The 16188-nt window shown below is 44.2% G+C and overlaps 1 protein-coding gene across 1 annotated transcript in view; it reads right to left on the reverse strand.

The window, feature by feature from the left end:
* The window catches only part of Prkch (protein kinase C eta), a 201801-nt gene that overhangs the window by 126301 nt on the left and 59312 nt on the right, over window positions 1–16188 (reverse strand). Inside the window, exon 2 of the mRNA XM_041658401.1 lies at window positions 13623–13686. Coding sequence (XP_041514335.1) covers window positions 13623–13686 — 64 coding nt within the window. The remainder of the gene's footprint in view (window positions 1–13622; window positions 13687–16188) is intronic.

Raw genomic sequence — 16188 nt, forward strand, 5'->3', positions numbered from 1 at the left:
GTGGCTCCAATGACGCGCTGTGCCCTCCCCGACCACTTGAACAGCGCAGCACACACATAACCCCCCGCCCCCGCCACTGCTTCCTCACTCCGCCTTCCTGCAGAGCAAGGAAATCACAGAATTTTAAAATGCCTGGTTGTTTGAGTACCCACCCACACATTAAAGTTTGAGTCCTGTGAGAACAAAACAGTATCATTATAAAGTATATTATACATATATGCATAAACACATACATCCACTACATAATTTTATATATAAGCACTTTGTATATGGCTGGATGGGTGGACCGATGAATAATCAGTCCTCTTCTTGATCAACAAGACTGGAGCAACAGTCATTTAGAAGCATTGCTCATATCCCACACACCGTGCAGTTGGTCAAACATACACTCAGAGAGGCAGCGAGTAAAGTAAGGGCTGAGGTGCCACCTACAGCATCTAAGGCCATCTCTGGCATGCACACATGAGTGCTACCACCCTAAGACACTACACCAGTGTTGTGCTGGTGCCATCCAACATTCACTTGGGACCCAGAATGCAAGTCTCAGAGTCCAGGATGGGATCATGATGCTTAAGATAAGGATCAGAGGGGAAAGGGGGAGAGGAATGTGTCTTTCTGCCGGGGGAAACCTCAGAAAGAGAACATCACATCCACACAACTGACCAAGAAAATGGAGATCTGTTGTCTCGTTCATTTGAACAAAATGAGCAGAAAGAAAAGGAGCTGCTGGAAATAAAACTGAAATATAATTAGAATAAATGCTGAAAATTAAATAATTTTTGTCCCACTCAACTCTTTTTCCACTGAGAGAATCTGACGTCGGTGCAATTTCAATATAGAAAAATCAGCCTCTGAAGCAACCTGAAAAGAGTGAAACTGTTTTTGCAAGAGCTCTGATCAGTTCTGTTAACAGGTTGGTGGCCCACGCACACACATGCACACACACGCACACATGCATGCACGGAGCAAGGTTCCCAGTCACAGCGCTGTTTCTGGGGGCAGCTCTTAACTCTCGGAGCTCTGCCCATCAGCTCAGAAGTACATGGCTGTCTTGATCTGCCCAAATTAAACAGTCAGCATGGCGCTCCGTGTAACCGCCAAGCCTGGAGTTGTCACACTATCATTCCTGGCCTAATTTTTCTGAGAGCAGCCTTGCCAGTGCAGTTGGCTAAAAAGACGTGTGCCATAGTGATAACAATAACAAAACAGTATAGTTTTGCAAACACAAGTTCGAGCCCACCCAAGGACACTGAAAACAAACAAACACAAACATGACCAATTAATTCAATTGCTTATGTCATCCAATGGTCCTTAGTCCTCAATATAGAATAAACAAACATGTGAAAGTGGTTTTGGTGAAATTGACCTAGAAATTCTGAAAAATTTTTGGGTTATGGTCTTTAAAGCTACTGGGTGCTGAAAGAGTTTCAGGCTGTGGAGATTTTACTAAGGTGGCCACATTAGAGATTGAAATGTCAAAATTACAACATTTCTTCCTTTATTTAACACAGTAACGACAAACCATTCCGTAGTACCATGGCATTTTAAAAGGAGACTATATATTGAAAAGTGAAGCAAAAGCTAATGATCGCATTGTTTTACAATCTGAAGACTTAGTTGATGCCTGACTGAAAAGCAACAGCTTTGTTCTCCCATCTGTTTCTGTACTTTACCCATGACGGCATTTTTCTAGTTGAAGAACAAATCAAACCCAGCCTCACATAGAGGGTAGCTTAAAGAGAACGTATTTTAATAGCCCTTCAGATAATTATGACTGTTTTTCTTTGATTCATCAAAACTCAACAAATGATAGGATGGCGAAAGTTGGCTCCAGGGTGGGATGTAAGGCTTGCACACTTACACACTAAAACCCACTAGTCTCCCTTCCAGCTGCAGCGTGACCACGGTATTGTAGCATCTTGTACTGGTCGTTTTGAAAATACATGTTTCCTGAGTCATGCAGCTCTTCCAAAAGTTGGTGCGCTTCATCGCACAATTTCAAAAATCGCAATTTTGAATCGATATAAACAGCACACTCATGAAAAAAGACGTTACGTGTCAAGATGCTGTCAAATCCACAATAGCAGAGATACATTTTTTTCAAAAGCCTAATTATGGTGTAAAGGTTTGGTTTTGGTCGCTGGCACCAAACATTTGCAATTGTCCTCTTTGAAATAACTGACTCAATCCTCTCAGGGAAATATTTCACAAACTGCCAAGTTCCATTACCACAGTTTGCCTGTTGTTCTTCCAAGGTAGAAATGACGTCACAGGCACAAAATGGCGCGCCCAGGGAACAACTTCATTGCACAAGTGGTTTCTCTGAGATGCAGCGGGACTGCCTGTGCCCCCAAACATCCTTACACATGTTCCCCATTCTGCCACAGAGTAACTTTCCAAACATTAACCGTGACTACGCCATCAATGGCATCAAGCAGAACTAGCGTGCCTGCCCCCTGCAGTGTGTGGCAATGAAGAACACGCTGACAACTGTCCAGTCTCAGGCAAGATTGCACTCGGGAGCCTGAAGTGTTACCTGCCACCCCCTTTCACCAGCAAGATGGCGGTCAATAAGGTTAAAGAGAAAATAACATTTAAGTGATACAAGAAAAACAGGTTGGGACCTCAGAACTTTGTGAGAATCCTCAGGACTCTCCAGTCTGCAGGGTCACATTTTGATGACTTAGAAAAATCAACAAGACAGTAGGAGAACAGAAAGTAGAGTTTGGGGTATAAGTAGGCAGATACAGCCATCATGCCCCTACCCTGGACTCTTGGCTCTAGCTTTGGGTCTCCATTAAGGGACTCTACTGGCCCCATGATGGCAGTCAACTTGGGTAAATCCTAACCTCAGTCTGATGAAACTCCTGACTCGGGTCTCATGCATGCAGAAATCACCTTCCCAGGTGATGTGGATCTTCAAGTCAAAGGAGGGGTTGCAGGGAAAAAACCTTGAGACCGGAAAGCATCTTAAAAGTGGCCCTATGCCACCCCTGGACACTCGAGCATTGGGCTGTGGTGTTAATGTGCTTCCTGAAGCTCAAATGTGCAAACAACACAACCCTCGACTCAAGTGTTGGCTTGTTGTGGAGCAATGTGAGGTGATTAGGTCATGGGGGTTCTGTCTTTTAAAAGAAACTGTCATTATCACATTTGTTATCAAAGTGAGTTCAACTCCCTCCTTCTCCCTCTCCTCCCCACCCTCTGTCTCTCCCTGCTCTTCACACAGTGCACAGCATTAGGCAGACTCTTGTTAAACTCAATCCCTCAATCCCAGGCTTCCCAGCTCTGGACCGATGAATACCCTGAGAAGATCTTGGAGTCACTCATACTGGAGTTTGGCTATGATGTTTACTTTCCAGTGGGTCACAGAGAAGGCAGTATCTCCAGAATGACTCAACTCTTGTACCCTGAGGATCACACCAGCCACACAGTGTATTGGAAGCAAATGAGGTACCATACAGGATGGCAGGGACTCTGAGACTCAGCTAAGAGGCCATCCTGTCACCAGGAGGAATTAATGAAGCAAGGCTGCCTTCTAGAGCGAGTGTGGCACTTCCAGTCCCCAGAAGGTGTTCCTCAAGTATGCCAGCCCAAGTATGCCAGTATGGTTCCTCTTCCGTCACTTCCACAGCTCCTGTCTTCACTAACGGCAGCCACAAGGATTGCTCAGGCCTGCAAGAACTCTAACGTATTCACTCATTCCTGAGACTAATGCAATACACACGGTGAATAAAATTTAAAGCTAATTTTCAAAAAATGAAGCCAAGAAGCTGTCATGGGGCTTCAAAGATGGCAAAAAAAAAATCGCTATAAATCACCTACAAGCAAAGGTAACCATTTTCCCTCAAGCACGACAGCGTGAGAAGCAGGAGAGAGAGTGTGAGGTTGTGGGCTGCAGCTTCCAAGCAGCTCACACTTCATTTGACTTCTCCGCCCATGGGTCGCACCGTCTGAGAGACCTTCATGATCATCCACAGTGGTTTGAGACAGGAAATACGAGCTCGAAGCTGAGGCAAGAGTCGTGGTCAGAATCTTACCCTGCACTCTAGCCCGCTGCCTGCGAGAGAGGTTGCTAACCTCCAGTGTCTGCTCCACATCACCCCTGAGAAGCTTGTCAGTTCTAAGCAATGAGTCAAAGAGGCACGTGACGACACAAGATTTTGGCAAAAGCAGAAGACACGCACTCCCCTTTCCACCTAGACAAGCTTCAAATCCACAACTAACAAGGGTTTTGTGAGTTTGTTTCTCCTGTGTCTTCCCTGAGACTGGCACAGACTGTAGTATTTACACATAGGCTTTGTGGATAGCAGAGAAGAAACAAACCCTGAGGGATGTCTGTTGTTCTATCTTTATAAAGATACTTCTAATAGCTGGGCAGTGGTGGCGCACGCCTTTAATCCCAGCACTCAGGAGGCAGAGGCAGGCGGAGCTCTGTGAGTTCGAGACCAGCCTGGTCTACAAGAGCTAGTTCCAGGACAGGCTCCAAAGCTACAGAGAAACTTTGTCTCGAAAAAGAAAAGAAGATACTTCTATTATTACCAATTCTTTCGATTTACTTGGCTAGCTCAGGAAATTCTCTTAGATGTTATGTAACTGTTAGGAGCTGATCCAGCTGTCGTGATGCATGAGAACTTCATGACAGGCGGGACTCTCCCTCCCGCTCCCTACCTGCAGCTTTTGACTCACAACTTAGCACGTGGGTATATTAAAAATCTCTCTCAAGTCCTTCAGATGTTTCAATTTTTAATGTACCTTTTCATAATACATTAAAAGTTGAAAATTGAGAATAAAATAGCCTCCTTCAAAATACCACTTCCCAGCTTCAATTTATAGAGGAATAACAGCACATGTGTTCGAAGTTAAGGCAGCATTTTGATGTCATACAAGCATCCCAGATTCTGGTATTTGTTTCAAAGATAAGTATTTTCTTATTTTATTTTATTTTACTTTTCACTTTCTTATTAATGACACTGCAAAACCAGGCAAAATTAGACTGGCCAACACAAGAAACGCATACACAATATGCAATTACTATGTAAACTCAATAATCAATTCTCAGGGACTGAGGAGCTGGCTCAGTTGTTAAAGTGCTTACAGTTCATGATGAAGCCCTGAGTTCAGATCCTGAGTGCCAACCTAAAGAGCCAGGTGTGGTGGTACACACCTGTAGTCCTCAGGAGAGGTCGAAACAGAAACACAGGGTTCACTCGGTAGGTATAGCCTTACCAAGTTGGTGAGCTCCAGGTTTGACAAGACTAACTTCAAATAAGGTAGAGGGGCTGGAGAGATGGCTCAGTGGTTAAGAGCACTGACTGCTCTTCCAGAGGACCTGGGTTCAAGTCCCAGCACTCACATGGCAGCTCACAACTGTCTGAAATTCCAGTTCCAAGAGGTATGACACCTTCATACCAATGCACATAAAATAAAGATAAATAAATCATAAAAATTTTTTAAAAAGTAAGGTAGACAGTGATGGAGGAAAACACTCAACCTTGACCTCTAAACTCTACAAGCACAAGTACACACAGGTACACACATACACACACACACACACACAAAATCGATCGATTCATGGTTAACCCTATCCATAAGCCACAGATGTTCTAACATTTCATTAGTAAATATGAATTTATAATAGATGCTCATTATATCTTAAACAATTACAATACTACAAATCTACTTAAATAATGTTAACAATCCCATATAATTATCACACATAACAATGATCCATACATTACACCTGATTAAAATGTCTCTTTTCTATTATTTTGGTTCTTTCTTTTCTTTTAAGTTATGGTCAAAGAAACCAAACCTCTCCTTCTTTAAAATGTCCTCTGCATGGATTTTGCTGATTGCATCGTCCAGTGGCGTTTGAGATCTTCTTCTGTCCTCTGGAACCCATGGTTGGATCTGGAAGCCTAGCTAGACTCAAGACCAGTCTCCCTCCTCGCTGATAGCATGGGCTTCCATCAGGTGGCATGTCATGTGGGGTTTTCACGCTGTGGGCCAAACACCTGAGGTTGAGGAACTCTGAGTCCAGACAAACCCATGTTCTCTCCAAATTGTACACCACTCTGTATTTTCCAATAACAGAAGGATACAGCAACATCTTCTCCACCCATGCTTGGGTGAAGGGGTATCACTTTATTTCTGTTGGTTCCCTTCCAAATAAAGCAGTTATGTGTTTAATCTAACACATATCTGTCACTTCCCTTTACTTCGAAATTCTCTTTGGCTGCCTGGCTTTGAGAGGAACCCAGTCCAACACTGTGATAACCATTGATGCAGCCACACCAATTAGCGGCATCTAAAGTCTATTAAAATCCAGGTCTGCTTTGCTGCTGCCATAAATTCCATCCGGATTAGACCAGAAGCCCCAGAAATACTGGGCCAAAAAAGGAAAAGATTGACATAAAACAGCCTTTTCACAGGAACAATGCTGCTCGCCCCAGGGGTAAACCTTCCTCAGTCATGAGTGGCTTCTCTTCCAGGCCTAGCCTAGTGGCTGCTACAAAGCAATGATCTCTAGAAGTTTTTATAAAAATCTGTTTTAATGAAGGAACTACTTTTATTCCCAATGCAAACACTGCTTTATAAAGTCTTTCATGTTACATTATTTATTCAGTCTCCACCAGCAAACATCCTCATGCCATGGAGTATGTTACGTGATCTTAGAGGAACTGCCTAGGATACGGTAAGCATCCCAATAATACTGTTTCAGTAAGGAGTGCATTAGTAAGATGAGGGCTCAATAAGTAAATCCTCCACAGAGTCTGAATTGATTTGACACACCATAGGCTAAAGTCTTTAGAGGATGGTGTTCCACAGAGCTACAATGCTGGTCAGACCTGGCTCTCACTGGTCCCTCCATCCATGTTTCTAAGTTCTATCTGGTACTTAGAGCTTGGTCCCAGAAGCAACATTTGGCCACAGTCCAGACTTTCATTTCCAGTTCAACTTGGACATCGCTTCCTGGACTTCTCACAAATACTTCAAACTCTGCCTGCCCCAGCCTAAATTCATTATCTTCTGTCTGATGTTTCTACTCTGGCCATGACCCTAGCTGCCATCTGAGCAATTCTCAGGACTCCTCCATCCCTGGCGCTCGGTGGATTGCCAAGTCCTATTGATTTGGCTTCCATACAGGGCCCAGTGCTACCCATTCTTCCTTATCCCCTCATATTCCAACTTTGCTCACGCCCAGTAGTTCTCCCTTAGAGTCTCCCAATGGCACTCTGCATTCTGAGCGCTTGCGATCTAACTCTCTCCTCCCCAGCCTTTATAACAACGGACACCAAATCAGGTCGTGCTTCTCTCTCCTTCATTTCTTCCCCGGGGGCTGGGGAGACGATCGTTTGCTAACGTGTTGGCTGCACAAACATGAGGAGCTGCATTCCATTCCCATCACCCGTGTTTGAAAAGAGCCAGATGTAGGTAGGGGTGCAATGCCTGGAACCCCAGAGCTAGAGAGGCAGACAGAGGACCCTTAGGCTTGCTGGCCAGCCAGTCTCGCTGAATCAGTGAGCTCCAGCTTCAGCTAGGTGGAGAATGTTTGAACCTCTGGCTTCCACATTACACGTGCACCCACTCACACGTGCATGCACACACATGTTGCACACATGCTGCACATACACAAACACAATCTTCCCGGGTACTCCATTATCACTTCCAGTTCTAGAAGTACCGTGTGACTCTGCAATTGAGCAACTTGGCGCCCTTCGGAGAATGAACGATAGCACTGTTCAACAGTTACACTGGCGGTGACAAATGGGACTGTCCTGTCCCCAGTCTCGTTGTATGTCCCCCATCAGCATGCCTCCACCTTCAGCACCTCCACACTACGTGTGTCACGCTATCTCTGGGATAATACAAGGGGGCTGGTGGGAGCAAGCCCAACAGAGACACGCTCTTAGCGCCAAGGCCAGGCTCTTGCCACAGCTGTGGCAGGTGCTTTAGCTAGCAGTGGGGGAGGACAGTGAAGAGAGAGAGGGGAAAGAGGGAGGGAGAGAGAATATGAATCCCATCCTCTGCATTGCTGAGAGAACTGCATTCTGTGACAAAAGCTCAAACTGAGCCCCAGTCTAGAATCCAAACTGAAAAGACAATGCTCCTGTAGAGACAGAACAACTCCAGGCTTCCTAAAACCAATCCCCCACACAGATGCTACTTCTCTTAAAGTTTCAACATTAAAGTATATTTGTCAAGTGCAAAATAGGCCCTAACATCTTTTAAAACATGCGGACACACCAAGGGGTAGAGGACTAAGACGGCAAACTCTGTTGACACAGTGTCCTTAGTTCATGAACTGGCTGGCTTCCTTATCAGCAACTGTTCAGACTCTGAACGGAGACAGGGAGAAAGGAGGACTAGCTTAAAGGGATATATTGTTGCCACAGATGAACTCAGCCTGTCACACAGGGTCAGCTCCAAACAAAATACAATTGCTATGACCTAAGAAAATGCAGCCCCAAATAATCTGCCATTTCTTCCTTCTTACCACTAAAAATTTAGGACTAAACACGGAGAGAAGATCAGGTGTTTTCTCAGGTAAGCACAGTTAAGGAAGATACATCTTAGTAGCATCCTGCTCAAGAGAGCCAGTGTGGACCTACACACACCCCACAATGTCTGCAGCATAGCCAGGCCTGCCATAGCATGCGTGACTATGTCACTGGTCTCTCTAGCAATGCAGGAAGGTGAGACCACACTTTCAAAATCTCACCCACTCCCCTTCCGGCCTCTTTTCTCACTGTGGGGTTTCCCTGCATCACGGCTCGTGCATGCAATACTTCGTTAATTTTATTCCACTGGGCCAAGACTACACTCATTTGTTTCCAGATAAAACAAAAGAAAATTGCTGAGAGTAGACAGAAAACCTTCAAACTGTAATCTTGGCAATTTTTGTATGTCTGACAAGACCGGGTTTTCTGCTAAGTTTAGTGGCTCACAAAGGGCACCATTTAATGAGCTGAGCCGACATAGTGCAAACCTCAACACTAAAACCATTTCTCCCTATGAGGAAGAGACATTGGCTGAGAGGAAGGAAGAATACTGCTTCACAAAGTGACTGGATTCGATTTGCAAAACATCAACACCAAGCATGCAAACAACCTACAATGTTGGAAAATCTCCATGGGACTTCAAACGGTAGAAGATCTTGACACTGAATAATTACAGTATCTGGACAATATTTTGAAAATAGCTAGTTGAAAATAGAAGAACCAAAGAACAACCTAACCCGGGTGCAAACTAGAGCGAATCAGTCACTGAGGGAAGAGAACCGCAGTGGGCAAGAGCCCTATCCGTAAGCGTTTCCCCTGATTATCCTCCCATGCTACAAAGGAAGCCACAGTTTCATCAGCTTGAGGAACAGAATGGTAAAATTCAGGAGATGGCCAGACACTGAGGAAATCATAAAAAGGAGCAGACCACAGACAGGACTTCAATCTGTCAACTCCTTCAATGCACATATCTTCCTTAACTGTATGTGTACAAGGGAGACTCGAGCTGTCCTCAAACTGTGGGAGCTAAAATATTAAAAAGTTAAAAGGACATAAAATCATTAGAATTCCTAACAAATCACCAGATTAACTGAGCTTGGGGAATAAGCACTGTGCCCTAGGGCTTTAAAACTTGTCCTGGAGTAAGAAAAATGAAACAGTTCCATTCTTGAAAGATGCCATGCCTTTAAGAGGATCAGCCAATGATGTGACTACTTGCTAGAAAAGAAGAGAGGAGGAATACAAGAAGGCCTGTAGGACACTCTCTGTGAGAAAAAGCATTTAACAGGCACTCCTACTTTAAAAAAAAATTGTTTAAGGAGCTAAAAGATAAACAAGAGCCAGAAAAGGTTTCATTTTGATGAAGTCAGCCTGGGAAATAGCTACAGGTAAAGAGTCTAGTGGTTAAAGATTTTCCATCCTAAGGAAAGAGAAATACGATTATGATGATGCATGCTTATAACTCCAGCTACTCGGCAGGCTGAGGCAGGAGAATGACAATTCTTCCTCTTTAGAAAAGGTAGGTATGAGACAAGCTTGCAGTGACCTGGGGATACAATGGGGCATTTAAAAGGGCATAAGCATATGAACTTATGTTTGTCCACTGACAACATAGTTACTACACACACACACAGCTAGTAAAAGTGGTGTGAATTTAATAGTAAGGCCACAGCATGTCCAAAAAAAAAAAACAATTTCTATAAACTATTTTTAAAATGAAATCCTCAAAATTCCATTTCCAACATCACAAACCTAGAAGTAGCTAACAATAAAAAAATATATTTTAAAGTTTGATCAAGCTCTATATCAAAAATTATATAATACGGAACATTCTAATTGTACTTCTGAGCAACATTCAAAGCCATTATGTGGAGAGATGTACCATGTTCATGGACTGGAAGACACTGAGAATAAGTAAGCTGCTAGCGCTTGAATTGATCTGGAGAATCAACCCAGTTTCATTCCAAAATTCAGAAGGCTCTTGTGTGAAATGATAAGCTGATGCTAAAACTGCCATTAAAACTCGAAATACCAAGAATAGCTGACATAACCTCATGTAAGACGAAACCAAGAGCAAAGCTGCGATACTCACGCTGCTTAAGCTTGAGTCTTACTACAAATGGACAGAGAGAACGGCAGTGTGGTATTAGCCAAAGACGGACAAACAGATCAACACAACAGACAGAGAACACAAAAACAGGCCCACCCAGGTGGTAATTTGTGGTGGTTCAATGGGAATGGGGATCTTTTACCACAAGGGGTCCCATAATAACAAGATTAGAATCAGTGACTATACGCTGAATTCCTCTTGTATCATGGAATATATCCCATTAAGGTGACACATTGGCCGCAATGTAAAAGTGAAACTGTGGCCTGGCAGTGGTGGTGCACGCCTTTAATCCCAGCACTCGGGAGGCAGAGGCGGGCAGATCTCTGTGAGTTTGAGGCCAGCCTGGTCTACAGAGCAAGTTCCAGGACAGGCTCCAAAGCTGCAAGAGAAACCCTGTCTCAAAGAAAGAAAGAAAAAGTGAAACTGTGACAACCTCTGTGAAGCCCCAAGATAAACCTCAAAAAGAAGACACAAAATAGACAAATTATGAAAGATGATGCTGACACATTGAGCCTGACTGTAACTAAAAACTCCCAAATTCTAAAACATGTGGAAACCTAAATTAAAAGCTTGTCAGGCTGAGGCAGATGGGTGACATGTTTAAAGGTTTACCTAGGCAACATAGTAAGGTCCCATCTCAAAAAGAGAAGGCGAAAGAGGGGTGAGCATGAGCTGAGTGCAGGACACTCACAGAACACCCATGAGACCCCCACGTCTATCTGGAGTAAGAAGACAAGGAGGGAAGCACAGGGACACGGGACAGACACTTGTCATGTGTATTTTCACAAAGGCCTCTCATTGAGATAGCATAAGAACTCTTATAAATTGTAGTCAAAAGGCATTTGGTGTTTTCATCTTAACTTGGGGCTGGGGATTGCCTCCATGGTGGGGTGCTCTAACTAGCAAGTATGTGGTCCCAGGTTTTATCCCAAGCATAAAATAAAAATCATAAATAATTTGCAATGTTCAGAGGATAGGGCAAAAGACTTAAAGTAACATGTCTATAAAAGAAATAGAAATGGCCGATAAGCACATGAGAAAGTTCTCAAGATCACCAGAATGCATATTACAGCCACAAAACACCATTTCCCATCCATCAGAGCAGGCAATGTTAAAAAGAATGATCACACCAAGTGTTGGTAAGAGCATGGAGGGTCTAGAACCAGTAGATTGCTAGTGAGGGTATAATAAACAAGGACCACTTTAGAAAACCATCTGCGGGACCATAAAACTAAACACACACCATTCTAATGCCCAGCAAGTCCACTCTTACCAATTTCCCTGAAGGCAATAAAAAGTGCTCATTCACAAAACTCAAGTTCAAGGATGTTACAGAAGCACTGTTCATAACAGATGCTGACAGGGTAAGTCCCAATGTCTAAACAAATGGGTGTGGATTCATGTAATGAAATATTATTAACAACAGAGACAAAAATACTGATGTGCACAATGGCATGAATGAATCCTTCAGAAATGATACTAAGTAAAAGAAACTAGATTCCCCAAAATAACACACTATACAATTCCATTTACACGAGCTTCTAGAATGGGTGAAAATACTCCACAGGAAGGAGTGAGAGTATGAGCAAGGAATTCAAGACCATGAGGGGGTCATCCACTGAGACAGTTTGCGTGAGCTAATGGGAGCTCACCAACTCCAACTGCACTGGGAGTGAACAAGCATGGGAACAACCAAGCCCCCTTGAAGGGGGTTGACAGCTGGGGCAGACTGAGGGGCCACTGATAGTGACACTGGGATGTGGGTACTTGCATATACTGGCTTCATGGGATCCTATTCTCTTTGGATGTAAACCTTGCTCAACCTAGATGTAGTAAGGAGGGCCTTGGACTTTCCACAGGGTGGGGTGCATGGCATTCCCTTAGGGTTGGAGAGGTGAGAGGAGGGTCTGTGGAGGGAGAGGGAGGGGACTGGAAGGAGAGGAGGGAGTAGGAATTTGGGTTGGTATTTTTTAAGTAATAATAAAAAAAAAGAAAGAAGGCCCCCAATGGGTCCATACATTTGAATGAATGGTCACCAGGGAGTGGGACCATTTGAGAGGATTAGAAGGACTAGAAGGTGTGGCCTTGTTGGAGGCAGTGCATCACCGCGAATGGGCTTGGAGGTTTTAAAAGCCCATTCCAGGCCCCCAGTCTGTCTGCCTGCCCCCCCCCCCTGCCTGTAGACCGGGAGGCAGCTCTCAGCTACTGCTCCAGCACCCCGGGGGCAGTCATCCTCCTCCCATGATTATGATAATTGATAATTACCCTAAAACTGTGAGCAAGCCCACAATTAAAGATTTTTTTCTTTTATAAGAAAAGAAAAAGAAAATACTTCACAGGAGTGAGAACGCCTTGTAGTTATTGCCCTGAGCAGCAGGAATGATCAGTAGAAAACACAAAGGAACCTTCAGAAAGGTAGGGGGTTCTGCATCTTGGACCGCAGAGCTGATTTACTGGGTCATTTGCTGAATTATTTGAAAGATCGAATTACTCACATTGGATCTTTCATTTCACATACATGTCTTTTGCCTCGAATTTCAAAACTGGCTTCTGGTTGTGGGAGACAGTTTGGAAGCATCAACTAAAGCACAGAAACTCTTAAGGGAGAACAATGAAGTGGAGATTATGAAAAAGAGAACATGGCCCTCACATTTCCTTTACAGGCAAGCTAAGACCTGGCACAAAAACAGAATCTGGAGTAGAATTTAATAGGCCTGACTCAAAAGAAACAAAACAATCCTGCAGTTCAGCTGGGAAACGAAGGATAAGAGCAGAAAGTCGGTGAGCTTGACAGCAAAACCCAAGGCTAGCAGATCTACAAGAGGCATTTAACTCAGCAGTCTGAACTGGCAGACTCTGGGCAACGGAGTTCAGTCGGCCCAAGTTACACGGGTGGGTTTAAAGCATCTCTCAAGGAACGTCCCTGTTATGATTTCCATTGACACACATTCCTCTTAATTATGGACTAAACTACACACACCAGAAACCACTCAAAAACTCTCTCCTACCTTCAGTGAAACTCCCTGTGAGGGTTATTACCACAAACACTTTCCCTTCAGGCTCCAGGTCCACCTAGAAAGAGAAAAAAAACAACACGTTATATTTTGATATTGAATTGCTTTCGTGGGTCTTAAATATTTTTTTTTTACAGAGAGGACTAAATGCATAAATCACAGGCACAAACTGGATCTGAATCTTCCATTGCGCAGTAGAGAGACAAAGAAGTAAGTGAAATTTTGAGCAAGCGTGACTTGGAAACGGTCTACCCAGGGCTTCCTCTTGAGTTGCCTTCTCTCCCTCGTTTGCATGGCTTGATGCACAGGAGCAAGCATGCAATTGCTGCTTGCTTCGGAGCCACCCTGTCTTATGTGCATCTCTAGTAGGAGCCATTAAACCCCATGTCAAGTTAGTGAGCTGGAGGGACGATGACAACACACAGGGTGATGAGCAAATGTGGCTCAGTCAACTCCAAAGGTCTAGTTTTGTGGAGTAAAACATATGAAGAGTCTCCATCTGTTTCAACTAGCATGGTCTATGACCAGGATTAGCTCATTTTGACTGCTCAACAGCCCTTGAGGGTATCTGTCAGCTGAGACATCAGGACTGTATTCTAAAGACCCTCACACAGCCGAACACCCAGGGTGGAACTGTGCCCTGCAGGTCTATTGCATCTCCATATACCTGAGCTGGCAGGCTCTGGCCTCTTCCTACAGGATGCCAAACTCCCTGTCCACCCATATTTCAAAACCCTGCAGCACGAGATGCCTGTAGATTAAAATATGTGCATTTACACGTGTCCTCGAATAAATCCTTCCTATTCCGCTCATGGTTCCACTTCTGCCTTTGACCTTTCACCTAAGAGAAGAAAGTCCAGCTAAGTATAGACCAGTGACCTCTGGGGGCAGACCAGCACTTTAAATAAGCTGCAAACCACATGCTACAGCAGAGGACCTTTGCACTGGAGGACCTGTGTGATTCTACTGCAGTTGGCACTGGAGTGGCCTGCTCCTCCACCACAGAGCTTCCCTGTTCTCTAAGAGTTCAGGGAACAGCTTGAGGTTATTTCTGGCTTGCCCAACTTCCATTACAGAACTTAACAGTGCTACTTATTGCTCTTATTGTACCCACAGGTAAACAAAGACCCCTCAGAGTGGACTGGTCTTCGCTAAGTCACTATGGCATATTTTATTCTTACATCACACTCCACTTAGATACTTCTCACAATACAGTGTGATCGCTCTTTACTCTTCGAAGGCTTTCCCTCTGTCCCGCGGCAGCCGGTTCTTAAACTCTGCCTTTCTCTGCATGGAATCTGCGCTCAGTGACATTACCATACTGTAAATCCCTTCCATGCTCAGCTCAACCTGCTTGTATCGTGACGAACACTAACTTACAATGTCATACGAACTACCTTGACACCCCCCCCCCCGTGAACCTCCACTGAGTGGTTCTGAAAATAACCGTCTCTGGAGAGATGACTAAACAGGATGTCAGAGTTTAATTGTCTCCACTCTCCGCCTTGACTTGTTTCAAGTCAAAAAGATATTTTTAAAAGCCACTCCCTCACCTTTAGCAAAGAGGCCTGACAAGGAGTGCAGACACTCAACCCCAGAGCACAAACTGCCATGAGTGCTGGCGCAGCGACTGATAGCCTGCGGACAGACAACCAGGCCACCTCTGCCACCCTGCACCCACAACCAGCGTGAGAACCTTTGCCAACAATGCCCAGAGGGTCCACAAAGATGGCCACTTCGCCCCAAGGGGCTGTGAGTTCTCTGACAGAATTGGGTGCTAGCACACATACAACAGGTTTGCCTCCTCGTTTTCCACCTGCTTTACCATCCTCATGAGAAGTCAGACTCAAGCCCCATCTTTAAGCCTTGTCCATCTGAAGCAGATGTGCTTGGACAGGGGACCTAAGCATAGAGTTTCAAACTGTATAGGGACGGGAAAACACGTTAGTAGATTGTATATCACAGGGACTTTTAAATAGAATCCAACAGAACAGAAAATGTAAACACAGCAAGCTTTAAGGAAAAGCACTGCTTTATAAAAATTTGTATATCCTCATTCCTCTGTGTGTTCTCATGTGCATATGGGCACACATATATACATGTATGTATGGATGTCAGCAACCAACATGGGGAGTTTTTCTACTTTCTATCTTATTTTCTGAGTCACATTGCACACTGAGCATGGAGCTCATACCTGGCCAAGGAGCTCCAAGAATCCACCTGTCTCTGCCCTCTACAGATACACAGAACCTTTTCTGTGGTGCTGAGAGTCTAAGCTCAGGCCCTCGTATTTGTGAACCAGGTTCTTTGTGCATTGAGCTATCTCCCCAAGCCCCAATTTCTTGATATTTTTGTTTGCATTTTAATATGCATGTAGGTGTACCCTAAATTTTAATGTAAAGATGCATTCTTTACTGTGTTATAAAGAAACGAGGTCTTAGAGCTGGTAAGATAGATTAGCTATTGTCACTTATTCCTGGTGTTTGCTTGACAACATCACTGAAAGCTGACTGCCTACATCAACAACAGGCCTGTTGTATCCTGGTGCTTCATGGGAAAC

Source organism: Microtus oregoni, unplaced genomic scaffold (genome assembly GCF_018167655.1).
Source record: "Microtus oregoni isolate MIOR12 unplaced genomic scaffold, Mior012 000009F_ref0000495, whole genome shotgun sequence".
Lineage (NCBI taxonomy): Eukaryota > Metazoa > Chordata > Mammalia > Rodentia > Cricetidae > Microtus > Microtus oregoni.